The sequence below is a fragment of the Podarcis raffonei genome, chromosome Z (assembly GCF_027172205.1).
Source record: "Podarcis raffonei isolate rPodRaf1 chromosome Z, rPodRaf1.pri, whole genome shotgun sequence".
In the NCBI taxonomy this organism is placed as follows: Eukaryota; Metazoa; Chordata; class Lepidosauria; order Squamata; family Lacertidae; genus Podarcis; species Podarcis raffonei.
Window position 1 is genome coordinate 11,248,646 of NC_070621.1, and position 27,485 is coordinate 11,276,130.

At 41.0% G+C, this 27,485-nt stretch overlaps 2 protein-coding genes across 11 annotated transcripts in view; one reads left to right on the forward strand and one right to left on the reverse strand.

The window, feature by feature from the left end:
• The window catches only part of ANGPTL2 (angiopoietin like 2), a 28,522-nt gene extending 15,903 nt beyond the window's left edge, over positions 1 to 12,619 (forward strand). The window contains exons 3-5 of the mRNA XM_053374847.1: positions 8,639 to 8,832; positions 10,195 to 10,465; positions 11,846 to 12,619. Coding sequence (XP_053230822.1) covers positions 8,639 to 8,832; positions 10,195 to 10,465; positions 11,846 to 12,045 — 665 coding nt within the window. The 3' untranslated portion in view covers positions 12,046 to 12,619. The remainder of the gene's footprint in view (positions 1 to 8,638; positions 8,833 to 10,194; positions 10,466 to 11,845) is intronic.
• The window catches only part of RALGPS1 (Ral GEF with PH domain and SH3 binding motif 1), a 216,473-nt gene that overhangs the window by 102,214 nt on the left and 86,774 nt on the right, over positions 1 to 27,485 (reverse strand). For all 10 annotated transcript variants that reach the window (XR_008328655.1, XM_053374839.1, XM_053374837.1 and 7 more), the window contains exon 9: positions 22,272 to 22,398. Coding sequence is in view for 9 of the 10 variants with exons in the window: in XM_053374839.1 (XP_053230814.1) it covers positions 22,272 to 22,398 (127 nt within the window). In the remaining variant the exon portion in view is untranslated. The remainder of the gene's footprint in view (positions 1 to 22,271; positions 22,399 to 27,485) is intronic.

Here is a 27,485-nt window from a genome sequence, read left to right on the forward strand (position 1 = left end):
TCTTGGTCTTAGGAAACAGAAATGAGAAATTCATATCAAAGTTTCCAGAACATAGTCTGATGAGGTCTGAATCTGACAAGTGCCTGGATGGAAAACCACCTGGGAACATCTATATTTATCCCATCACTGAAGGCAAGATATAAAATCTTACCTGTAAACACATTTTGTTAATACTGAAATACCCTTCCAAATTTAGTGAAGCAAATCTATACATAATCATTACTATGACAAAGTAAGAACAACAGCACTACATGTTCAACATTTAATTCCATAACTGGACCAAATGTGGTTTGTGTGTGTGTGTGAGTGAGAGAGAGGGAGGGAGGGAGGGAGAAATATGGCATCATATTTTAAAGATATATACAGAAAGATATTTTGTCAACATGACATATGTGGTAAATCATAAATTCAACAGAAACACAATTCGGGCAAAATTTCATTAATAGTGTCACAGTGAGTTTAAACTTCTTTACAAATCCCAGGAGAAAATAAAACGTGGCGGATACAATTTTTCAAGAGCCAGGAAAGAGTGTTCCACAACAAAAACTGGAAAGAAGCTGCACATAAGCCTCAGACAGTAGTGCTGGAGAAAAACATTCTCATGAACGTCACTAAGAATAAAGGAGTAGCTTTCGTAGTGCCATAATTTATTAGACTTGCTTTTTGGACTGCATAAATTATTTTCTGTGGATAGGATTAAAGTAATACGTTTTTGTCAAACTACTTGCCAAATGGTCTCATTCTACAACAAAACATTTGAATAGAGCTACGAACAAAGCTGTTACTATATTTTAAAAGGGCCCTTAAACTATGTCTAATATGCACAATTGTGAGGGTGGAATTCAATACACTAATACAATTGTTCCATCAACACAAGCATTTCTGCTTGCTAGATGGCTTGCTAGATCTCTTCCTATGTGCTGTTCTGGGGTTCTCCCAACTCTCCAGAGCATATTTGGGGGAAGCATGGGGGGAGGAGAGGGAGGAAAGTCCCCTTGTGCTGGCTTATGCAAGCAATACTGGGTTAAGTTGACTCCAGTCTTGAGTATGCTGCAATTCTAGGGGAACACAGAGAAGTCGCAGAATTCAGTTTCCTGAGATAAACAACTTCCAGTTTCTTTTAAAAAGCAAGCATGTAGTCCCTTGCTAGTTTCCTAGCAAAATATGCTTGAAAGTGGGTAGCCTGTTGAAATCAGGCTGAATAAGATTTCCAAGGGCATGGCTTCAATGCCTTGCAAGATTCCTTGTTCTGCTAGTCCCTTGACTGGCAAAACTGAAAACAGCCATGTAGTAAATAAAGAATTACAAGGCAATGTTTATAATTACATTCATTTGTATGATTTATTAATGCTGCAAAGTACTGGTTTTCATGGCAAGGAATAGAAATAGAGGTTTTTTAGAGCACCATACTCCAGACAAATTTGCTCTAGGTCCTGGAAGAATGCAGTCAATAACTAAAACTACAGCACTCTGGACTACTGATGGTGAATTCACATGGCCCTTCTGCAATCATTTAATGTCAAGATCTAAAAAGACCATTATTGTGGCCAGGTATAACACATTGCATATTTCTTAGCCACAGCACAAATAATACCTAAATTTAAATACAGTGGTACCTCTAGATACGAACGGGATCCATTCCAGAGCCCCGTTCGTGTCTAGAAGTAAACATAACTAGCGATGGCGCGTCTGCGCACACGCGCGTTGCTTTTCGCCGCTTCTGCGCATGCGTGTGATGTCATTTTGAGCATCTGCGCATGCGCAAGCTGTGAAACCCGAAACTAAAGCGCTCCGTTACTTCCGGGTTGCTGAGGAGCACAACTCGAACGCGCTCAACTCGAAGCGTCTTCAACCCGAGGTATGGCTGTACTATTTATATAAAAATACATTTCGGTGTTTATATGGTTGATAGGAGCTTTCCCCCACTTTTTCTTCTCCATGATCCCAAAAGGTAGCAGTTGAACAGAAACCATTTCTTATTCAGAAATAGGAGGAATTCACAGCACCAAACACTAGATTTGTACCTTCAATCCAATACCACACTTCCATTGGCAGAAAGCATTTTCTGCATATGGAAGGGCCATTTTGAGCTAGTAAAGAATGTTGGGTGAGAAAAACAAGCCTAGAGCCAAATAAACTGTTGCATTTGCACAAGCTCCTCTGAAAAACTTTGTATGAGCTCCTTACAATACATTTGATGACCTGCTAGCGTGCATATGCTTCAGCCTGTGTTTTTATCTCACCATGTTTCTCATCCTTTGATGCAACCCATAGAATATAATAGTTGCACTGCAAGAGGATGTCTGCTACTGCTTGCGCAAGATTCAAAAATATAGCATTAATACATTTTTTCCTCCCAATTGTTTGCATCCCTGACAGGAACGCATCATTAGCTGCAAGATACCAGTTTTAATTCTGAGTCCTATTACATAAGGACTACAGTTTTTCAATTCTTTTTGTTTATTGCCCAAGTAACCCTGTGTGAAATATATTTTCTAAAATGTGTGAAATACATTTTATAGAATAGGGAAATAAAATGTGATTTTTGTTGTTGCAAACCTTTAAAAAAAAACATCATTCCAAGGCAAACTTCACAATTCTTAACAAAATGAAGCTTCTAAATGTTAAGAAAATCACCTAACCCTCCCTAAAATTTAAGGATAGTGTCCTTGGCTTAGGTTTGGAAACAGTTGGATGCAACCCACCTACCCAGGAAATTTCTAACTGTGTTATTCCTGCAGGAGCTAGAGTTGCACCCCTGCAGAGAGATTAAACAATTACCTTATTACTACAGATTCTTTCTACTGTTCATACTGCCAGGGGACCAAGAATAATTTGCTCTTCCAACTTACTAGCACCTCCTTAGGGACACCTACTTCCCACTCTAAAGAACTTGGATCTGAATGCAGTACCTACAAAACTGTATTTTCCTTTATTCAGTCATGGAAAACGTCCTTGGCTCCAAGGGAGATGCTGGAAATGTATCATAAACTGCAGAGCTCCTAAAGCCCTTCTATAGTATCATTTAACTAACAATTTTGCAAAGCTCTATCTGATTAATTTATCTTCCCCACCATTTTTAAATAAGTTATTTTTTTAAACATCAGCAATGGGAAAGGGGGATAGGAAGAATGAACTGAGATTATAGCATTTCTAAAAAGGAATTTATCTATTGCAAAATTTGCCTGGAAAAAAAATTCAAGTGCAACTATGATGTCCACCGCCTGCTTTAATAGATAGTCTGGAAATTTCATCCAATGAATACAAATATTCATTTTTTTTGTAAAGATGCTGAGCATTGCAGGATGAAACTCAGCAGAAATATATTCTCCTGTAAAAATAAGCTTAAACACTGCTCTCTCTGGCAGCTCTCTATAGGCATTAGGCACAACTTCCCAGTGCACATACAGTGCATTAAATTGCTGCAAAATAGACACATTGGTTTTTTTAAAAAATGATGTGACAAGAAGTACAGCTGCAACAAACTCCTTAACTCTAAATAAGATATGGAGGAGAGAGAAAAAAGAGAGGTTCCAGTATGTAATATAGTATGCTGTTTTACATTACTATTTTTTAACTGCGGTGTGCAACCCTCTTATGTTGAATTTATTCTCCATCTTAGTTTTGTAGCTGAAATTCAACATATTTTATTTTCAGTTACATCTTAGAAATAAAACTAGTGTGGCCCTTTCTTTTATTCTGTGCAAACACTATCAAAGGGATGCTACCAATACGCTCTGCCTTCTATGAGTTTTGAAGAGCACCACTAGAAAATGACAATATTCTCCAAGACATGACAACTGCAAACTCAGTCAGAATGTGGTATTTGTAGCACCCTCTGTAGCACTTCCATCCATTATTTCCATTCATCAAGTAACTTTGCAAGAAAAACTACAGTAACAAGGCCCACTGTTTTTCATGTATAGTAATACATATTAAGCAATATTGTTCATAGAACATTCCATTAATATAGCTGTAGACCAGGGGTATACAACTCAAAGAGTTCTGGTGGGGGGCACTATTATATTTTCATTAAGAAGGCCATATTACTACATTAATCATAAAAAGCATTTCTGTTACATATGACAAAGTAAACTATCCATGCCTGATGAACCTTTCTTTGAAGGCTATCACAGCATTCTGATAAGAAGCATCCTAAAAAGTACTTTATGCTAAGAACTTACCCTAAAATGCATTGCCGTAAGCGAGTGTTGTGGGGCACACCCTCAGTTTGAATAGAATAACATGCAGGGCATCCAGTAGATGTTCAACTGCAATTTAAGTTTTCCTCAAGAAAGGATGACTCTACCTAGGATGTAATGTTTAATTTTATGTTCTCTGATGGCTTTCTTTCCCATGTTCTGAGAAAAAATATGGTATTTGGGTACGGTATTGCTTCTTGTGACTATTAGCGCCTGTTGTCTTTTTGTTTTAAATTTGATTTAATAAACAAATAGAGCAATTGTGGAGTAGGGATTCCAAGGCAGCGCAACTGCTAAACATCAAGGTAGAGGGGTAGAATTTTTTATGTTTCCTCGCACTGACTCCAATGGGAGAGGAATGGCAATGCCAGTCAAAAGACTGACATGCTTTGGGGCCAATTTTGCGGCCATGTCAGAAGAACAAAAGGCTTCAGACTCTGCAAATCCATGATTGCCTGCAGCATGCCCCTTGAATGCCACCACCCCCTCTTGGCACAGCAGCATTTATATAGTCATACCTCAAATTACAGATGCTTCAGGTTGTGTTTTTTTGGGTTGCGGACTGCCAAAACCTGGAAGTACCGGAACGGGTTACTTCTGGGTTTCGGCGGTCGCGCATGCGCAGAAGACCAAATCGCAACCCGCGCGTGCGCAGATGCGCCGCTGCGGGTTGCGAATGTGCACCCCACATGGATCATGTTCGCAACCTGAGCATCCATTGTACTGTTTTGTGAAACGTCAAACATCCTTTGACTGGCAGCAGGACTGCAATCTATATCTTGCTTCGCCGTTGATGAAAGCCTGGTAAAATACTGATTCTAATTTGAACAACAAACAAGGGGGGGATCTGTATTTTTCCTGTTCATTTGGACTCTAAGAACACAACATCTGTAAGATTTGGGAGTGATGATGGTAGAGATAAATACTTGCTAAAGCTTCAAATTATAAAAAATGTAGTAACTCAAAGTTGGTTCAAGTGGCTTTTTAAAAAGAACAAGCAAGGAATCACATGGAAGATGTAATAAGCTTGTTATCTCCTGTTCTGGAGGGTAGGACTCAAGCCAATGGCTTCAAATTACAAGAAAGAAGATTACAACTAAACATCAGGAAAAACTTTCTGACCGCAAGAGCAGTTTGACAGTGGAACAGTCTCCCTCAGGTGGTTTAGGTGTCTCCTTCCTTGGAGGTTTCTAAGCAGAGGTTGGGTGGCCATCTGTCGTGGATGCTTTAGCTGACATTCCTACATTGCAGGGGATTGGACTAGATGACCCCTGGGGTACCTTCCAACTCGTAAGATACTATTATTCTATAAATTTCGACTGGCATATGGATATAAGCATGCATCTTATTAACCACCCATAGAGACATCTATTTTTTGCTGCCAAGAAATATATCATTATAATATCTCTGATAAAAGCCTACATAGATCATTCTCTGCATACCGTTGCACATATTTTAACATTTATCCCAAACATGGAGATAAGTTTTTTTAAAAAATAAAACGACTTCTTCATTATTCTGTAGAACACAGCTGTCCTACAGCTGAGAAGAAAAATACCTCTAGGTGCCTTGAAATACCAGATTCACAGTATTACTTTACTATAAGCACATTATAGTGGGTACTAATATAAAGGTAAAGGACCCCCTGGACAGTTAAGTCCAGTCAAAGGTGACTATGGGGTGCAGCATTCATCTCACTTTTCAGGGCGAAGGAGTCGGCGTTTGTCCAGATAGTTTTCTGGGTCATGTGGTCAGCATGACTAAACCGCTACTGGTGCACAGAGGACCATGACGAGTGGCAGAGCGCACGGAAACACCACTTACCTTCCTGCCACCTATTTATCTACTCACGCTGATATGCTTTCGAACTGCTAGGTTGGCAAAAGCTGGGACAGAGCAACGGAAGCTCACCCCATCTTGCAGATTCGAACTGTCGACCTTCTGTTGGCAAGGCCAAGAGGCTCAGTGGTTTAGACCACAGCACCACCCGCATCCCTTATTGCATATTGCACCAGTGCAGATTAACTTAAGTGAGACTCTTCCAAAATCAAGGTCCACTAGAACAGCAGCAAATTCAAGTAGTGCAAAAGTGGTGAACAGATTCCCAACAGAGGTATGCAGTAGTTTGGAAAGTTTGTTCACCCTTTCTCAGGCGGTTGGTTTTGCGGGAGGGCCCCGGGCCTCCTTGTGAACTGCCCTATTGCAGGCCGAATCGTCCTCCTGCCACCAAATTGGCCAATGGCGGCAGGAATTAGTGGTTGTTCCCCTGGGCACGGGACCAACTGACCAATTGTGGCCCTTGGCACAACACCCAGGGCAAGTTTAAATTTCCGATATGTTGGGCCTTTCGGCCTCTCTCTCACTGCAGGGCCTTGATAGGCAATAGACTACAGCATAGTTTGCACTGCAGCGAAGGTTTGCCATTGTCATATCACAGGTGTGGGTTCTGACTTGCCTTGGGATTAGTCTGAAAACAGCTTGGGTGCCTATATCTCTGCACATAAAACCTGTTGAGATTCTCAGGATGCTAAATAAAAGTCATCAGATCCTGTGCAAAATGCCCAAGGTTAAATCTAGTTTCTCTTCTGAAAATACAAATGTCTATGACTCTCTTGCAACATAGCTGACACCATTATCAATTCCCATGCCAATGTTATTTCTGGCAAGCAGTTCAGCTGTAAAATCCTTTCACAGCATAGGAAGCCAAAGACAACTTTAACAGTCTCTGTGGAGGTTTCAAGAGCGGGTGTGTGTGTGTGTGTGTGTGTGTGTGTGGAAGACATATGCACTGTTTATCTGTTGGTTGGTGCAATTGCATCTTAATGCCTTCATTATTGCCCTAAGAAAATGAAACAGTAAGCAATTCATAACAATAAGAAGTTTTCATGCTACTCATTTTAAATAAATATATATTAACTAGATGTAAAAACAACAAAAACTATTTTAATCAAGTTCCAACTGCCATCTGTTCAGTCTGGTAGACAAGTAGTTTCTTGCACAGCTGTCCCAAAGTAGGAAGCTTGCAACATGCAAAGTGGCCTTAAATAGAATAAAGGCTTCCAAGATGAGCACTCAAGAGACGTGTTGCATTACAGTGCATTTTGCACCTTTCCCGGCCCTCTTGAAAACAGGAGCTGGAGTTTGAACATAAAAAGTAAAATTGTGTCCAAACAATTCCTGCTCAAAGTTCAGAAGAGAAACAAGCAAACACACAAACAAGATGCCAAACAGACAAACTAGACTTTTTTTTAAAAAACCTCACTTGGGATGGGCAATAAATAGCAGAGCATCTAATTTATCTTCATACTTCTAAACTGGGTTATCTGTGTTTGGGCATCTCGGTAACCTAAATGGGTTGGGGTGGTGAAGGTAGGGAGGGTGAGAAAATATCTCTACAGATAATAGAACCCAAACATTTGCAGAAAAATATCGAAGTTTGAAAAATACCTCCTGCATCCCAACCCAAACTTCTAAAACTGACCCGTCAGGATTGTTAGTGTGCACTTCCCTAATTCTGCCAGGGAGTACCTCTCAGCAGGAGAAGGCTCATACAGATTATAGCTCTATGCACACAGAGGATGTGAAATGATGTTGCTTAAGTCAACGTAAGAGGACAATCTGTTGATTGATTTATCCTTCTGGTGGTGAAGATGCTTGTCCATTCCTGCAGAAAGGACTACAATGAGAGAGAAACTTTTACTATTGAAGGGATATTCAGGATTGAGTGGGATTCAACTTTTGGGTACAGACCACACAACACCTGTTCTCAGAGCCAATTCTCCCCATCCAAGAAGCTGTTTAGCAATGAAGAGGCAACATCTCATATTGATACAACTGCTTTCAGTAATAAGAACTTCCCCATCCTCCCATGCAGAATGGATTGTGCTGTTTCACATTTTAGAATCAGTCAATTGCTGACTACAGCATTTTAATGAACAAAATGCTTTAGAGGACCACAGCAACCAAGGCTAATTAAATATATCCAAAGCTGACAGATCAAAAGACTAGCATGGTTTTACTCAATATGTCATGCATTCTATGCTGTGGTTGCACAGACAGGCATACTTAATAGTCTGAAAAGCACATTATAGACTGTCAACATATAAACAAATAAAGGACTCTCAGCAACAGAATGTCATATTGCTCCAATCTGGCTCACTATAGGATACTGCATCTTCTCCTACACCTATGTAATCTAAACTGATTTTCAATGGAACTTTAATTATTTTATGAAGTACGGTTTTCTAGAACAATTGTTTTTCAGTCCACACTGCATAGAAATATGGATGCTCAGTCTGGTGAACTAATTACCTCTGTGTATGACTGTGTATGAAACAGCACAAAGAAAGAAAAATTCAATTCTAATCTGGAAGTGAAAACAAATTGGAAATATGTGCAACTGTGTTTGTTATGGACATGTTTCTTTTTTCAACAAGGTCCTTGGAGAGACTGCCTGCAAGCTTTAGAAGATGGTCATGACACCAGTTCCATATATCTTGTGAAACCTGAAAATACAAACCGATTGATGCAGGTCTGGTGTGATCAACGGCAAGATCCTGGTGGCTGGACAGTCATTCAGAGACGTTTGGATGGATCTGTCAACTTTTTCAGGAACTGGGAGACTTACAAGGTTAGGACAAACAACTGTGAGTTTTTATTCTAAGAAACATTATTTGAATTCATGTTTCAGTCTTTCCAACAAGAATTTACCTGAAGTAGTTAGGGCACTTGATTACATCCATGACAGAAGGAGGAGTACCTGAACTATTTAAAATGTCGCTGTCAAAGGCAGCAAAACACGGACCAATTCTCCCTGGGCCTCTTAATCATATAGTTTCAGCTGGACTTCAACAATATTCTCCTAGGAATTTGGTATCTTGAGTGTTATCAATAAATAATACGGCGGGGACAACCATCAGAAAGAAAGATTTGGTTTTTAAAAAGGATTAGAATGTACAAGGAAACAAGAAACCACACAATTTGAAGTATTGGCAGTATTTAAGTCAAAAGAGGCAGTCTGCAGATAGGGACTGCAGATGGGTCGATTAAAGTCAAAGTGAAGAATGGAGTTGAAATGAAGGTGAAGGAGTCTGGTAGCATAACTTAAAGGCACGCAATCAAGACCATGAAAGATCTGTAGTAGTAAGCTGCTTACTACTTTTTGCATGTGCTCTAAGTATTTATGGAAAGGCTAATTTATATGGAAAAGGAAAAGATAAGAAGTTCCAATCCTATAATTCTATTTGGCTTGGACTGCAGGGAGCAGCAAAAAGGTCCTTTGTGCCTGATAATAGCTTTCCAGAAAAAGTGCAAGGGCAAGCCATCCATTGCAGAACTTGGTTTGAGGTCCAAGACCCTTGAGGGCTCAAACACATAGTTTAATATAAGGATAAGCTCAGAGACGCAATTCACACCTTATTCTAATGGCTGGTTCCCTGAGACTTTTTCTGATGTCACTCCAGTAGAGAATAATGTCAGTGCGTGAGTGAGCATCTTGGAGCCCTGTCTTTGGTGCAAATGACATGGTTCCTTGCCTCCCAAACTTTATCCCCCTTTCGTGGCAGGACAATGTTTGGGAGGAAAAGAACAACAGTATTGGCCCTACACATTGGGTTCCAAGATATACACACCACCAGGCAACCTGGGAATAAGCCATCGGAAATAAGACTCCCGTGATATAAAGATGAAGTGTGAAGTGTGCTTAGATTTTCATGGACCAAAAGAGGGAGGAATCTTCTTTGACTATTTTTTTAACTAACATAGAAAGAAGCAGCAGGGCATGAACTCAAAGAGGTAGGCACACATCCACAGGAAGCCAGTGATCTACTAAGTTTGGAAAATGACCCACAGTTCAGAGCCAGATGGTGATTTTCAGATTGTCAGCCCAGAAACATCACAATCTCACTGCAGCTAAGTACACTGTATGAGTGTTACAAAAGATCAATGCCAAGTGCTAATTCATATTTTCTTTTTTATTTTCTTTCTTCTACAGCAAGGATTCGGTAATATCGATGGAGAGTACTGGTTGGGCTTAGAAAATATTTATTGGCTGACAAATCAAGGCAACTACAAATTGTTAATAACCATGGAAGATTGGTCAGGCCGGAAAGTGTTTGCTGAATATGCCAGTTTCCGACTTGAGCCAGAAAGTGAATACTACAAGTTGCGACTGGGCCGATACAACGGCAATGCTGGAGACTCTTTCACATGGCACAATGGGAAGCAATTCACTACACTGGACAGAGACCATGATGTATACACAGGTACTAAAAATTAAAATGAGCTATGAACTCTATGTGAAGGCACATAAAAATGTATATGAAAACATTTTATTTTTATATATTAAAAAAATTGAAAAAATATATTATTCTGGATGTCAGGAACATACCAAATGTACAACTACAGATATAAGTTCTTAACCAAATCCTTGTCTGGAGTTCCCAGGCATTCTGCAAGCAGTCCATCTGACATGCTTCTATATTTCTAGAAGTAGCAAAATAGGCAGGAAAGTGGGTGAGACAAAACAGCCAAAAGGAACTGAGGGTAGAGCAGGCATGGCAGGAGAGGTAACAGCCTGGAGACCTATCCAGATATTATACTGCCTAAGATGCTCAAGCCAGAGATGGGCAGACTTCAGGCTTGCAGGATCTATTTTGTTTTTATTGGAAACCCTGGGGCCCACCAAGCAAACCCTAGTGAGAAAAGACATACACTTAGAATTAAAGAACTGTGAGCCCAGGAATTTGTTCTGCGTCATTGAAACTGGATGGCACTCACAGTCCTTCCACACAAGAATCCCAAAGCTTGACTGTCCCAAGCTTCCTTCATTTCAGCAATATAACTGGGGTGGGGGAGTCATTTCACTTCTCTGTTGTTAAACAACTGGGAGTAAGAAAGCTTTGTCAATTACCTAGAGATCTACAAGCAGATCAAGATCTACCTTCTGTCCACTCCTAATTTAGGCTTCCTAGAAGCTTCCTAAAAGCCTCAGCGCCTAGGGCTTGCCGATCGAAAGGTCGGCGGTTCGAATCCCCGCAGCGGGGTGCGCTCCCGTTGCTCGGTCCCAGCGCCTGCTAACCTAGCAGTTCGAAAGCACCCCCGGATGCAAGTAGATAAATAGGGACCGCTTACTAGCGGGAAGGTAAACGGCGTTTCCGTGTGCGGCTCTGGCTCGCCAGAGCAGCGATGTCACGCTGGCCACGTGACCCGGAAGTGTCTCCGGACAGCGCTGGCCCCCGGCCTCTTGAGTGAGATGGGCGCACAACCCTAGAGTCTGTCAAGACTGGCCCGTATGGGCAGGGGTACCTTTACCTTTAGAAGCTTGCTAAGTAGTTCCAGTAGCCAGTCATGTTGCAACATACCAACAAGCAACTGGTGGAGCTGATGCACTTGAAACTGTCAAGGGCAGAAAAGCCCAACCAAGGAATACAAGCCACACACCAAGGAGCCCCAGTTTTTGACCTGACTTTGTAGTGAACCATATCTGTAGTTGCCACCAATCTTTCCTCCTCTGCCAAGTTCGCTGCATGTCCTGAGGTTTTGTTCTGAAGAGAGACAGAAGCATCAAGAACCTTGCAAATGGAAAAGCACAAAATTTAACTCATCCATTTATTCATAGAGTGATATTCACATTTCTATTACAGGTAACTGTGCTCATTACCAGAAAGGGGGATGGTGGTACAATGCATGTGCACACTCGAATCTCAATGGTGTTTGGTACAGAGGAGGACACTACCGAAGTCGCTACCAAGATGGTGTCTATTGGGCTGAGTTCCGTGGAGGCTCATACTCACTGAAGAAGGTTATCATGATGATCAGACCTAATCCCAACACATTCCACTGAAAGGAACTTCTCAAGCCTTTTATATAACAGTTTTGTGTGCTATCCAGAACGCATCTTTGCACCAGCAAAGAATGTAATATATTGTACATGGACTGCTATTAATCAGAGGACTTGTATATTGTATTTTCCAAGAATCGTTCCAGAACCAAAATAACAAGATTTTAAGAATGTCACCACAAAATGATTTTTTCCTTTTTTCTTAAGAGGTTTTTTTTAAGAGTTATCAGGTAAAACGGACTGTAGATAAGCTGAGATGCTAAAAATACTGCCACATCATCTGAATATTTTTGTATGTTTTATATATTCTCAAATACTGGACATATTAAAAACTGTACAGCAAGACTTTTAAAAATAATAAATTCATTTGACACAGGAAATAATATCCTTTGAAACTATGTAGCCAGTACAGGTATATTAGATTGTTCCTAATTTAAACTTCTTTAGATATTGAGAGAGCGTAGTGTCTGCTTTGAAGCGTCCACACTGTGCCCAGCACAAATAGAATCCCCTATTCTTCTTGGGTCTCAAAGCACTCTTAGAACTTAACAATGAATCATTTTGTACAGGACAAACAGTCCTGGTTGTTATATTCACTATTAATGCACTAGGCATTATCCATAACTGACCACACAGCTATATTTCTCATAAACAAAACAGTTTCAGCATTTTTCGGTTAAACATCTGGTCATTTTAGAAGCATCTTAGATGTTACTTGTTCACTGTATACTTTTGTAACCAACACTAATACGTTTGCACCTAAATGATAGCTTATTGGTTTCAAGTTATTTTGTACCATTAGAGTCATTACCTGCTCTGTAGTCATTGCAACAACAAAAAGAACTATCCAATTTTGCAGGCAAATGATGGATATAGATATAGAACTTATTTAAATGCCCTTGGACATGAGATTGTGACCTTTGAGAGAGAATATGTGAAATTTAAAAACTGTATTTGCCATATTTCACTATTATTGCCAAGTATACATATTGAAAGGTGATTATGCAATTATATTTATAAATAAAGTCCATGGCAGAAACTTGAATTCAAGTATTCTGCTGAGGTAAGTTTCCAGAATAGATTATTTTATCACATGTTGCATTATAACATCCTTCCCAAACCTGGTGCCCTCCAGATGTTTTGGACCACAATTCCCATCACTCCTAACCATTGGCCATGCTAGCTGGAGCTGAGAGCTAGACTCAGAACATCTGAAGGGCACCAGTTGAATAAGGCTGTGTTATAGGAACAGTGAAAATCATACATTTAAAAACTCTTATTACCTCATTATTTCTTTCCTAACATACAATGTGTGTCAAAAGTTTGGAGTGTGATGTAGCATGTCTTGTATATAAATCAAAGTAGGGATTTTAATATATTATCTGATTATCCTTGTAATGATGCAAATGTGTAATAAAAGCAACAAATGCTATTTTGATGTACCTAGATTTCATTATTATACTATCATTATTTATTTACGAAACACCTTAGAAACAGGCTGATCAAATGTGGTTTCTTGAAGGATCTGAATATAACAAACAGAGAACAAGAGTTGAAGGGTAGATGATCTGACGTTCCCATAATTGTAATAAATAATAATAATAATAATAATAATAATAATAATAATAATAATAATGTATTTGTGGGAGGAAGGCTATTGGTTGGTTTTTTGTTTTGCTTTTGTTATGTATTTTGTGTTCTCATTTTGTATTTTTATGCTGAGAAGTACCCGGTCATCTTTGGATGTAGGGCAGTATACAAACAACAACAACTTGGAGTTGCAAAGCGGAAGGGACAAAGGTAAAAAAGAGGGATGGTAATAATAGGTTTAGCACTGGTATCTCTGTGTATTCTGAGGAGTAGCATTTAGAAACAGAAAGTGTTACCTATATAGATGAAGATGGCCATGGAGAAATTTGAAAGAGTGAAAAACAAGTGAAGAAACAGAAAGCTAATGAAGAGAATGGCACACGGGAGTCAATTGATCTGAACCACGAGTAGAAAATATCAAACAACTGATAGCAGTAGAGAGACTTAAAGAGCAGAAGCAAGAAAGCCATCAAAGAATAAAATTATATATTCACGATGCAAACATTTTGGTAGAATCTGTAGAAAGTTAAGAGTGAATACTGGATACATTAATCAACTAAAATGACAAAACTTGGTAAGATCCAAAACATAGAAAGAAAACAAACCAGAAAGTACTTCAAGATTCTAAAAGGATACAACAAACAGCAACATCATTATGACAGAAGAGTGCATGGAAGAATGATTGACAGTAGAAAAGTGGAACAAAATGTTGGATGGAGTCAAGAGTGAGTGACAGATAGTGTGTCTGTTGGAAATTTTAGTGAATATTAGACTGGTGAGAGATAAAGGAAGAATGAGATGAGAGCAATACAGCATATGGGGGGGGGGAAGACTGAGAATAGCTGTTAGGTCAGGAAATTAAAATCCTAAAAAATCTCTACATAAAAAGAGTATTTGTTCAGGGTGTTACGCTCCTTAAATATGTGTTCATGTTTTTAACTGTCTATATTCTGGTCTGGATGGATTCTACAGATAATATAGCTTATCCCACATGTCTAGTGTAAATGTACTTGAGTAAGATTATAAAGGGATTATAAAGGCTGCTCTCTTCAAGTCAGTAGGTAGCAAGTGATGGGATTTTAAGGGAAGTCTAGGCTCAATGAAGTAGCTAAGGAACTGACCTGATGACTTCCAAGGGACACGGGCCTTGTAGGAACCTGGGGAGCATTACAACAATCAAGAACAAGATAAAGTTATTTAATTAATTAAATTTATATAACTTCCTTCATCCAAGGTTCACAGTGAAGTTTACAGTATAAAGTTATATTGAAAGTACTAGAGTTAAGTTTGTGTGTGTCCATCAGGAACTGAGTATAGCACAAGGATGAGCAAAAGAAGATGTGAAAGGGAGAACAGACATACCTTGGCATTATTTTGGTAGAAGTGCCAAAACAAAACAAGATACCTACAAATACCAATTCTTTCTAGTGTTCTTCATGCTGCTCATGATCTTTTTCATCTCCCCAATATCTGCAGTGCTTGTGGGAATAAGCACACCCAAACAAAAATATGCAAACACAAAGGGATTCAGACTCATCTACACCAGTTTTTATCCATACATAGAATATACACTGCAAAACATACTACAGGTATAGGCTCAATATATGTGCATAGCAGAGAATTAATTGTATAGTATTATATAATCAGTTTGAACACAGCAGAAGCAGAATTCTTCTGAAGATTAAACCTATAGGCACATGTGAAACTATAGGCAACAAAGCATTCTGGGAACATCACAATTAGAGGCAATACCTTGTAGGGCATGTGTATTTAATGGAATATTTTACCTCTGCATTTTATTGGAGGGTGTTGGACAACAAGCTCTAATTGCCCATTAGTTTGGGGCATATTGTCCTTCTGCGGTTTGAATCAAGTTCGCCTCCTGCTAACATCTCTGAGTCCCCTGTTATATGCTTGTTATTTACTACTCAAGGCAAAGAACCATCTGCCCAAGTTGCTGAAAGAATCAGAGCAACTGCTACTGAATCCTGTCTTGTGGAAAGAGGCTTGAGCCAACAGGCAGCTATCTGAAATCCCCTTTCTTTTTGTCCCCCCTTTTCAAACCATATAATCTTGACTTGCCCCTTCCCTTATATTAGCCAAAGTCCAGTTTTTCACCTCTGCTCCAAGTGCAACTTCTTTTAATGAGAAAATATTTGGGTTGTAAGGGGCTGTCTTCATTTAATTGATTACAAATGTGTAAGCTGAACCATGACACAAAGAAACATAAACAGCTTAAGAACAGCACAATATGCAATGGAATGAGCAATTAAAAGACAGGGAAACTAATAATTGGATATGACAGAGAATAAACGTTAGAAGGAAAGGTCGCAAAGCTGAAATGTACATACGCAGGGCTTCTGGCAAGAGACAACTCGGGTTGGTGGAATAAAGCAGTGCTAGTGTCAAGCCCCTACAATTTTAAAAGACTAAAGGGACAATCACCTATGTGGTGGGTAGATGACCTAGAACTAACAGTAGGGCTTATGATGTGGATGCAGCAAACAAACAACAGAGAATGCTGGAAAGAACTTGAAGTGGCATATATTCAAAGATGGATGTGAGACGCTGTAAAATAAAATAAAAGAAGAAGCTGTCTGGGAGAGGTGGTTGCAGCTCCATTATATTATTGGTGAAAAGGATGGGGACCAGGTGTGTTGCAGATATCAGTACGACATTACAGATTTTTATGTACTAAGCTTGGATACTAGAACAATAGGCAGGTAGGATCCTAGAATGCAACAACTGATTAGCCTGCAGGAGCAGACCAATCAGGCTCCAGGAGGGAAGCAGAATCAGCCAATCAGACAGGACTCATTGTGTAAATAATGTATATAAAAGCCTGAGGTTTGCGGGGAAATTCAATTGCTGTTTTACAAGCTGCAATAAAGAGCATGAAATCACTGCAGGATTCCAAGTATATTTCACCAACGGCGAAGGTGAGATCCTGCTGAGCTGTCTGCCGTGCACTGCACACACAATCGCACCGCGCATCTAGGCTACAGCTCTGGGACCCAAGGACTCAGAATGGCAACAGACAACAGCTTCATGCCGTTCGGCCCAGCCTCAGGAGACTGGGAAGGATATGTCACCTGCTTCCAGTTCCTCCTGGAGGCAAAGGACGTCACTGATGCAGCCAAGAAGATGGCGACCTTCTTCAGCGTCTGTAGAGAAGAAACGTTTGAGATTGCCTGAGCTCTCCTCACTCCCGCAAATATCGCTACCGTTCCCTACAACATGATAATGGAACGGCTGAAGGGGCACTTCTTGCCACAGCCCATGTCGCAACACCCTTCAGCAACGGCTGAAGGGGCACTTCTTGCCACAGCCCATGTCGCAACGCCTTCTACGCAAAGTGGCAGGCCCCCGGAGAAACCATAACCAGGTATGTGACCTCCCTCCACCAGGCTTCCCGGCTCTGCAACTTCACAGAGCTGGAGAACATGCTCCGCGACCGCCTCGTGAGCAGCCTGAGGGATTAGAAGCTGCAGTGGCGCCTCTATGCTAAGAAGGACCTGAATTTCCAGGTCGCCCTAGAGGAGGCTCTAGCAACTGAAGCCGCTGAGAGGTCAGTGCAAGGATTCCAGTCAAATGCGTCGTCCCAACCAAGGGTCCACCATAAGAACCTCACCAACAACTCAGAATTCAACCGGGAGGACGTGCACCGAGTGAAGCAGTGCACACAAACTGCACACCCACCATGACAGCCTTGTCCGGAAGAGGGGAACTGTGCAAGCTGTGAGGAGAGCCAAGAGCGGAGGACTTGCCATTTCCACAATGCAGAATGCCGACAATGCAGAAAAGTGGGACACATTGCCTGGGTGTGCTGCGCCCGCCCTGCCCGACGCCTTGCATCAGATGGCTGACCCAAGAGTCCCAGGCCCTATAGTCCAACACGCCAAGGCAACTCAACGGAGATCACAGACTGTCAGGTATACCAGTTGCCTCATTCTAATGCAGAAAAAAATTACATCGAGGTACAGATAGAGGGAGTCCCATGCCTCATGGAGCTTGATACAGGCTCAACCCTGTCCATAATCTTGGCACGGACATTAAGGAAATTGTGTCCCAGCGGCGGCCCCAACCTTAGGCCAGCCCCATTAACCCTCCAGGACTTCCAAAAACACAAGGTCCCCTCCCCACATTGGGGGTGGGAACCTTCAATGTACAATATCGAGGGTGGAAGCGGCAATTAGACTTGATTGTAGTCAAGGGGCCCTACGTTGGCTTACTGGGGTTGGCGTGGATTGGGCCACTGGGGCTAGCCATCACTGGGGTGAACCGCACCAGCTCCCACGTGGACGCCATCTGCAAAGAGTTTCCGGAGGTTTTCGACGGGGCATTGGGATGATATACTGCCCCCCCATTGGCCTACAACTAGACCCCGCCGTACGACTCATCAGGTTCAAGGCCTGCCAGGTCCCGTTCGCCCTTAAACCCCGCATTGACGAGGAATTAGACCGGCTCATGGAGCAAGGAGTGCTCGAGCCGGTGCCTAATGCCCCCCGTGAAACCCCAATCGCCACACCCGCCAAGCCCAAAGGCTCGGTCCGCATCTGTGCAGACTACAAATGTACCATAAACAAGGCCTTTACGGCTCATGCGTAGCCGGTGCCAGTCACAGACACAGAAAGTTATGGGGTCATTCACCATGAGGAGCAGATCAGGTAAGAGTAGCAGAGGTTCATGCTGAAGGGGTTCTGCCCTGCCAAAAGAAGAATCAGTAATGATGTGATGTAATGCACAAACGTGGAATAATTAGAATGGGTAGGTTTTATGGGAAAAGCTTGGTAAGCCCAAGAATTCTTCCCAAGAAAAAAAAGGATGCTGAGGGACACCCCAAAAGCTTTGCCAAACACTCCCTCACTCCTTCCCTCAAAAAGAAATATGAGGTATCCTGAAGTGTGTGATCAGAAGCACAATTATGAATAACTACAATTATTTCACATCACTGTTGCCTGGGAAGGATATGGGTTAAGAGGCTTTGCCAAAGATACAGCAGTGTACAATAACATATCACCTTTTACATTCAGAAGATCCCAAACAACAGAAACAAAAGAAGCTCTGTCTCCTTCATTCAGGCCGATAGAGCAATGTATATCTACAAGTAACATATGCCAATATGAAAGAAGAGCCTTTTAAATTTGAATCTGGGCGAACCCCTTGGAAGCTTTCTATATTTGCAGGAAAACACTGCCAAAATTTTATTTTTTGCTCAGTCAAAAGATTCCTGTTTTTAGAATAAAAAGTGGACTTGAACATATGGGTAATGTATGCAATATATATTTATATGCATATACATATGCTTTCTAAAAGTTAAAAAAGCCAGTTTTTAAATTTGAATTTAGTATGGCTTGCAATGAAATCAATTACAAAAGCCCACCACCTTCCTTAGTAACAACAGAAAGAAAATATGCAAAACTCTTGCATATGAGGGGGCAGCAACAAAATATTAACCAAACAGGAATTTTGACTGGCAGAATTACCTTTTGCCACATTTTATAATCCCAATATCTAAAATTCATATGCTGTACATATGTATGAAGTCAAGGTTATCCATGTATTCTGATGGTAAGTATGAGCCAACTCTTACATTCATCTCTCATCTATCTTAACTGTATACAGTATAATAACCTAGAAATGACCTATGATAAGGCCAAGCAAGATAGTATCCACTGGCAATATATAATTGAGGTGGCTGGCCAAAAGAATGAAAACTTATGGGTCTTGGAAAAGGTTCTGGAATCTTTATAAGAAAGTTCTCAAAAGCTGCTGTTTCCTCAAACCACAAAATTGTGCTGCGTTCAACTAAAAATGAACCTCATAACCCTGAATATGAATCTAGTGTTTCCCCTCCCTTCCTTTCTCCTTCCAGCTATAAAAATTACAGGCAGAGAATACCCTAGAAATATGCACAGTTCCTTTGATGTTAATACTACTTCATTAATTCCAGCCCTGTTATTTTTCCATTGCATGCCACCCCAGCTGCAGCAACTACCCAGTTGCACTTCTCTCTCTTGGCAGGCCTTTATAAGATGTGTGTTTTCAAATGTTGAATGAGACGATGCAAAAAGCAAGGTTGTTACACAGCATTAAAAACCACATTTTAAGGGTTGTGAAATATGCTTAGTTTTCTGCATACCACACACATCCTTATTTCTTGAGGTTATGACAGTTAATTGAGTTCACTGAAGCAGAGAAACAAAACAAAATGCACTATTTGCTTTATTGGTACTATGGCAAATACCCATAAGGATAAGAATGAGATCACTAGATCCTGGATATTATTTTTTTTAAATCAGAAACTAGCATGTAATACTAACAAAGCAAAAAAGGAAAAACCACAGCAGGAAAAACCATGGAGACTAGGAATTATAAGCAAAAGGGTAACTGGGTACTTAAGCAAGAACGCAAACGTAAACTGGAAATATGATATGTAGCATTACATATAGCCAAGATATAGGAGTAGGAAAAGCACAGCAGAATATGGTTAAAGGAACAGGGCATTGGCAGGTCTTCTGAACCAAGTAACAGTGGAAAGAGAAATGCTTCTTGTCAAGGAGCACAGCCCTCTTTCCCACTATCCTTCCAATGTCCTTATAAAGGAGTGGGTAGTATAGGATAACCGCCATTCTTTATAGACTTTGCTCATAATTTCTTTTGACGCTTAACATATCCCTTTACCATGAAGACTGACTCATATGAAATTTAAAAACTTTGAGGTCACAAATTAAGCATAATAGTCCCTTGGTATCATCAGTGGAGAAGGAGACTCTGAAAAGAAATATGCAAAACTGACTAATAAGCAGTATGGGCACATGCTTCCTAGCAATGTCCTGCCCATGTACAGTCAACTATTTTCTGAGATAAAAGGAAGAGGGGAAGGGGGGGGAAGCATCTTCCCTCTCACATATTTGATCCACACTTGTCACTGCACTCCAATAATCCCTTGCAACATGACAAATTGCACAGAGCACTTGCAACTGATGAAAGGAATGCCCTCCTAACAAAAAAAAACACCCTTAACTCACCGTTAGGAGACATAACTACAAAAGTGAGTATTATCAAAGTATTTGGGGTTTTTAAAAATGCAGAGAGAGAGAAGTCATAAAGTAAACACAGAAACATATCTATATATGTATATAATATATATAATGGGGTTGAAGCCAAAGCATGCACAGAACAGCAAAAGCAAAGGATCTTTTCCCTACATTCAAATAGTAGTATTTTATGAGGTCTATGCAAACATGGGAGTCTATGTTGTTTTTACACTGAGTTTCTTTAAACACTTAAGTGAGTTAGAGCTTTGCAAGGAAATATCTGCAACAACTGTTACTACTTTTAATCCAATACACCAGTATCTGCCTCCCACCCTGCCAGTATTTTTCTTTTTTATTGTGGCACTCATTGGTAATCCTATGCAGGATGCAAGTGACATCCTATGCAAGTGGCATCCTATGCAGGAGTCTAACACTCCTGAATAAATATATTCTTCCGCAACATTAAGACATTCATAAGGTTTGTTTCCAGGTAATTCTATAATTTGGATGCTGCATTAGTATGCATGTATTTTTCCCCCTGCTTTTGTCTGAAGAGCTCTCAAAGTAGCTTCCAAACAATTTAAAACAAAATAAAATGATAAATCAGTAGAAAAACATAGTAAGAACAGCAAAGCAGCAGTAATTAAAACAGAAAATTTAAAAAGCAGAAGGCTTAAATAAAATACCTGGTTAGTTACAAAACAACTAAAAGCATATGAAGCTTGGCACCAAACAAGCCTCCCCGAGGAAGGTATTTCAGGGTCAATATATCACAACTGAAAGGAGCCCAGCCCAATTTGACAATGCCAGCATCTCTTATATTCTGGTGCCAATGAGAATAGACGGGCCCAAGAAACAGGAAGGAGCACTCTGATGTGCTGTTTCCAGAGACTGGTGATGGAAATATTGGAGCAGTTCCGAATGCGCTTCCTGATTATAGAGCACTCTGACAGGCTTTGGTGGGCAGGATTAGGCCCACAGATAACCAACCCTTGCTGTAGAACTACCATAATCTGAGGATACTACTAAAAGATAATAACTCTGAGAAGTGCATTAAGATATAAATTTCTAAGAAACTGATCACAAAGGAAGAATATATTTTGCCTAATTCCAGTCCCTTTACATAAGAATATGTTTACCATTTAAGTCCAATCCCCTCTATTCTTCTATGGAATCAAGAACAATCAGAGACATTTGCACCCCATAAATTTTTATTCTGAAGAAAACTTGACAGATGAGCATAAAACTCACCATATTTAGGCCAAGCAGGAATTTTCCATCAGCCAGTGGCCTTGGATAAGTTTTCAAGGCACCAGTGTAGCAACATCATTAGAGAACCTCTGTGCTAGGATAATAGGCCCATTCTGTAGTGCCTCTTTCACATTCCCTACAGCTCAGACCACAGTGACTTTTTCCTCATCGCATAGCAGAAGTAATGGCCACATTACCACTTGTAAAACTTCTTCACAACACTGGTTAACTGAACCACACTGGTTTAACCTGTGGTTTGGATCTGACATGCCTGGGCTTACTTGTTAGTCAGAAACAGAAAAGGCATCTAATTGAAGACTATATTTGATAGATAACAACTAGACTTACCTAGATAAGGAATACAGGGGACCATCTTTAAACATCTGATATATTCCCGCATCCTCTTATAATTATCTTCTTTAGACGTTAAGTAGTCTAGCTTCTCAAAGGTGGCCTTGTCTTTGCGATTCAAAAGCTAAAAAAAGAAAGGTCAAGTAAAACTATTAACATTCTGCAAAATGAAAATTTAATTACTTAGAACACAGGAAAGCAGTAAGTTTCTTTAGGCTGAATACTGTTTTGCTAAGGAGGTTAAGGGGTTGCAACAAATTTTAAACGGTCCACAGTATCAGCCATAACCCTGTACCTGAATGTGGATATAGCAAACACTGTGAAGTATCTTCTCTTTTCACAATACTTTAAAAGGAAAAGGCAGTGTTTCATTCAATCCTGTGTGTTTCATACTACATATATCCTACAAGTACTCCCTGTCACAGTTTTTGGAACAAGACAACAAAGCAACTTGTTTCTGCTTACACCATTGCATCTGCTCGGCTCTATTGCAATTCACCTTCCCTTCATCTATTTCAGTCATACTCTGGGCTCATCCACACTTCTGATTGCCCAGTGCCTAGGAAGCATGGGCCCAAGCAGCCACATGGTGCGGGTTCTCAGTGCCTGGGGCACAGTGCTAAGGGGGTGGGCATGGAGGGTGGCTGCACCCGTCCAAGCTCTCACCATTGACCGAGCTGCGGTTGTTTGAGTCGGCGATGAGTGAGGCGAGTGGAGGGAGAAAGGCTCAAAGCTAGAGAAGGAGGCTGCCAGAGCCTCTCACCTCTCCTCAATGGGGGGCCACCTCCTCTCGGTCAGCCCAGGATGGGGAAAAGGGGCATCAGGGCACGCAGGGGCGTCCCTTTGATGGCCACAAAGTGAAGGAGGCACTGCCAATGCCCCAACCCTGAAGGCTCGGCCCAGGAGCAGCTTGGAAAGTGAGGGAGCTTGCCATGGAAGCGCCTTGATGTGCTCCTTCACACCCTTTCAAAAAACCTGCTCCTGGGGCCAGGCCCCCTTGCCCTCCCCACACTATGCCCCTGGGTCTAAGCAGTTTTCAACTTGTCCCATGCATTCTAGGCATGGGTCCAAGTGGTTCTCTATTTGCCCTCCCCCCCCCACTTTCCCCAGGAAAACCCACTCTTTAGCACTGAATTGGTGCAAACATGAACCCACTGAAAACCCAACTGACATTAGTTCCAATTCAGTGGTAAAGATAGTGTTTTCCTGGGGGGAAACGGGGGCCCAAGAGAAGTCTGGATGAGCTCTAAGTCCAACTTTGCCTTGCTCTCTGCTGCTACCTCTGTTCTGCCTGGATCAGCAACTCAATGCTGTCTAATCTCAGATTCATCCTGATTCACAACTGCAATTTATCCCGGTGTCTGATACATTCATGCACTTCCCACCCAGATTAGGAAACTGCCCTATACAAAGCCAGACTGCATGTTCATCTGCATGTTCATGTATTCTCTCCTCTCACTGACAGTGGTATTTCTCATCACTTGTTATCTGTTTAAAACAACAAACAAAAAAAAAAACCCTGAAGAAACCAGGATTTGAACCCAATACCACCAAGCTACAGTACCACTTCTCACACCAGACCTAGCTACTCTGCTTTCCTGCAACAGACCCCCAGACCCAAGCACCAGCCTTTTAGCTCAATATATCTTCTGGGCAGTCCACCCAATTCTACACCCACACTCTAAATGACATCTTTCCCCTGCAATACAGCAAGAATACACTGCAACAAAACAGGCAATTTCCTGTAATGTATGCAACATCACAGCATTAACATAGCAAGACATCAGTGCACAAAAGATTGAAAGACCCAGTTTGCTCCATAAATGCAGTATGTTGGGGGGGTGAAGTTAGAAATGGCAGGTGTGTCCCTGGGGTTTAAATTAAGCACCCATGTTTTAATTAGAACACTAGTTGGGAAACAGGCAGAGGGAGCTGGGACTGGTGTAGCACTTTATGCAGCCTGCAAGGTATAGGTTGCCCTCTTGGTTATAGAAATTTTGCAGTGACAAATTTAACTGGATGTATTTCATGCATTACTTTGACATATAAACATATACATTTCAGAAATTAAGAAATGTACACGCCTTGAAAACAGCTGTTAGTGACCTAGTGCATTACAAACCTGGCTAATCTAAGCTTTTCATTATGTGTGAAGCATCCCAAACTATTTAAACTATTTTGTTTTCAGTTCTGAAGTTGGCTACACATGTACTAAAAGCATGTGAAATATTCCATGTGCTCCCAGTTAAGCATGCACATAAATGGACAGTAGAATAACAAGCTTAGATATAACAAAGTTGGGAATAAATCAATGCCTGCTTGTGTTTAAATATTTCTGCCAAACTTCCATTAGCAACATGCTGAAGTTGCTGGAATTAAGCTGCCAGTTGAACAAGAACTTACTTGCTATTTTAAAAATTGTTAGAATCTAATCAAGAGGATAATAGTGCTTTAGAAATAAACTCAATAATGGTATTCTCAAAGCAAGCAAGGTTTTGCGTGTCAAGGTCCCCAAGCCACCCCCCAAATAACTCACAACGCACATTTAACTTTTGTTTAAGGTTTTTGGCATAATTTTGGCCACAACTTTATTTAAATACAAAACCGTGAGTGGTTGTTTAGGCATTGGTTAAGACTATCTGTCCCCCCGCCTGGGGACAGAACTGACTTCCGGGCACCACTGAAAGACAGTGCGGGGGAAAGCAAGTTGGGGAGAAATGGAGCTGAGTCACAGACCCTCAATTCTCATCCGCATGATCCCCGAAGGCTTGCCGGCCCTAGTCCCATTCCAGGGATTGGACGAAAAGATGGCAAGCCCCAGGATTCCTTTAACGGAATTCCCTTTCCGCAGCAACCATGGAGGGGCAGGCCCAGCCTATCCTAACCCCTCCTCCACCAATTTATAACCAATGCCTAACCGCAACCTTACAAGTTGTGACGATTTGCTACGCAGTAGGCAAAAACCAAATGGCCCAGCCAATCAGCCAGATGGACAAAATTCCTACCAGGCCCCTGCCCCAACGGCAGACGACCCCATGACAGGCATAGCAAGGTCAATGCAACAACCCCTTACTTTAGGGTGGGTGGGCAGGTGATCCGTTGCACACAGCAAAGAGAAAGCTCCAGGCTGCGAGCAGAGTATTTAAACATTTTACCCCTCCCACCAAAATTGCAACATAACTTTTACCCCAGCAACCCAGTGAACCAATCACTGCCCCAGGCCATCTTTAGAGACCCTGCCTGGTAACAGAGGGGTGGCTCGGCAGACCCCACCGCAACACGTGCTCTCCATGAAGGAGAACACGCTTTGTCATTTCATAGCATGCAGACACTTGGGATACTGCAAGTCATTTCCCTAGGGTTTTTTACATTGAACACAAATGGGTGTATCCAATGTCCTACTCAGAGCAGACCCATTAAAATTAATGTGCCTAAGTTAGTCATAGCCATCAATTTTCATGGGTCTACTCTGAGTAGGACTAACATCGGATACAGCCCAAAGATTTGCCACAAAAATGCAAAATACTCTTCTTCACCTTATATGCATACTTAATAAGACAAAATACAGAATATTTGATCTTACAGCAATAAAGCAGTATGTGTTTCTTCCCTATAAAACCTGCATCCCAAGAGAACTTGAATGAATGCTATAGATGTGGCTAGCAACCACATACATATGAAGGGCACTTGACATAAATCACAGAAGAAATGTCACAGCTTTCTCATTTTCCAGGCAGTCACACCGATGGCAAATCTATACTACTAAGTTAAAGCAGTTATCACCTCTTTACAGAGAATTCTGGGAACTGTGGTACTGCAAGAGGGGGATAGGAAAGGCAGTTGGTATTTCATAACAAATAATTATCAATACTTCACTAAAATTCCCAGGTTCTTTTGAGTGAAGTCATAAGAGTTAAAACCAATGCATGTTGTAACATACACATCCTGTGAGCATATGCATGAGCATTTTGCCACAGAATTCCTTTGGCACCTACTTTGTAGAACTGCCAAGACATGCAGGCTGGTAAAACTATATTACTGTGTCACTCCCCCCCCCAAAAAAAAATATGTATGGCTTTACCAGCAGTGAAGTTCTTATGTGATGTGACGGGGAAATACATATCTAGAGCCAAAATGTCTTAGAAGGAGGAAGGTAGCCTTGCTAAGTCAGTGAAGGAAATAAGCCAAACAAAAGGTGCCTAGTTAAACATAAATGGAAGTGTACTTCCCTTATGTCTGAAGATTCCTAATGCGGAAAAGCAGCTCTCCTAGAGTAATCTATTCTTACTAATTGGCTGGCTGTAGCAGTTGAAACTCATTAAATCTTTTTGCCACTATTTAAGGTTTATGTTAGGAGATAGTGTCTAAGGAGGACACAAGAGAACGTATTTTCTCTTCTGGCCACACTGAAGTTTTCTGTTCTGTAGAATCAAATAATTTTCAGTGGCAAATATTTTCAGCTGATAATTTATGTGTACTGCGATGGGGATAATAGTGGTACACTGGAAAGTCCTCCTAAAAACCACAGGTTGACATGTTTTTGGACTATTTTGTACATCTTCAAATACACGATGTGAGAAAAGGAGGGAAGCCTGTGGTTTTGGCAGACTCGCTTACAAGTGGTAGTAATCAGCATATGTGTATGTATGTCTTACCACAGGTTGCTATAAACTAGAAGACACAGGAAATTATGGAAGGATAAAGACAAAGCTTAACACGTGATAAAACGTTACAATTTGTGCCAAAATGCAAGAGGCAATCAGCTTATGGCAAAGAAATACCCCAGGGAGGTCCCTCTAAAATTTAGCTGCTGTGCTGTTTTTTGCTTCTTCTCTCTTTTATCATGTAGATTGACTCCTGGTGCATATTTCTTACTTTACCCTGGATCTTTAAGGATTATGTCCTCCTTCAGACAATAAACCACTATCACCCTTGCATACTTTATCAGGGGTGCCCAAACTTTTTTCAAAGAGGGGCAGATTTGAAGTGAACATGTGTGAGGGCTGACCAAAGTGGTTGACCTTTTTTAGAATGGACCTCCGGAACGAATTAAGTACTTAACCCGTGGTACCACTGTATGTTAGTCTTGACTAGTATATGTATGCAGCTAAACACTGGACACAATGTAAGAAGAGCTCTGCTTTTAGAAGACATCTGAAGGCAACCCTGTTTAGGGAAGCTTTTAATGTTTACAAGACTATTGTATTTTAA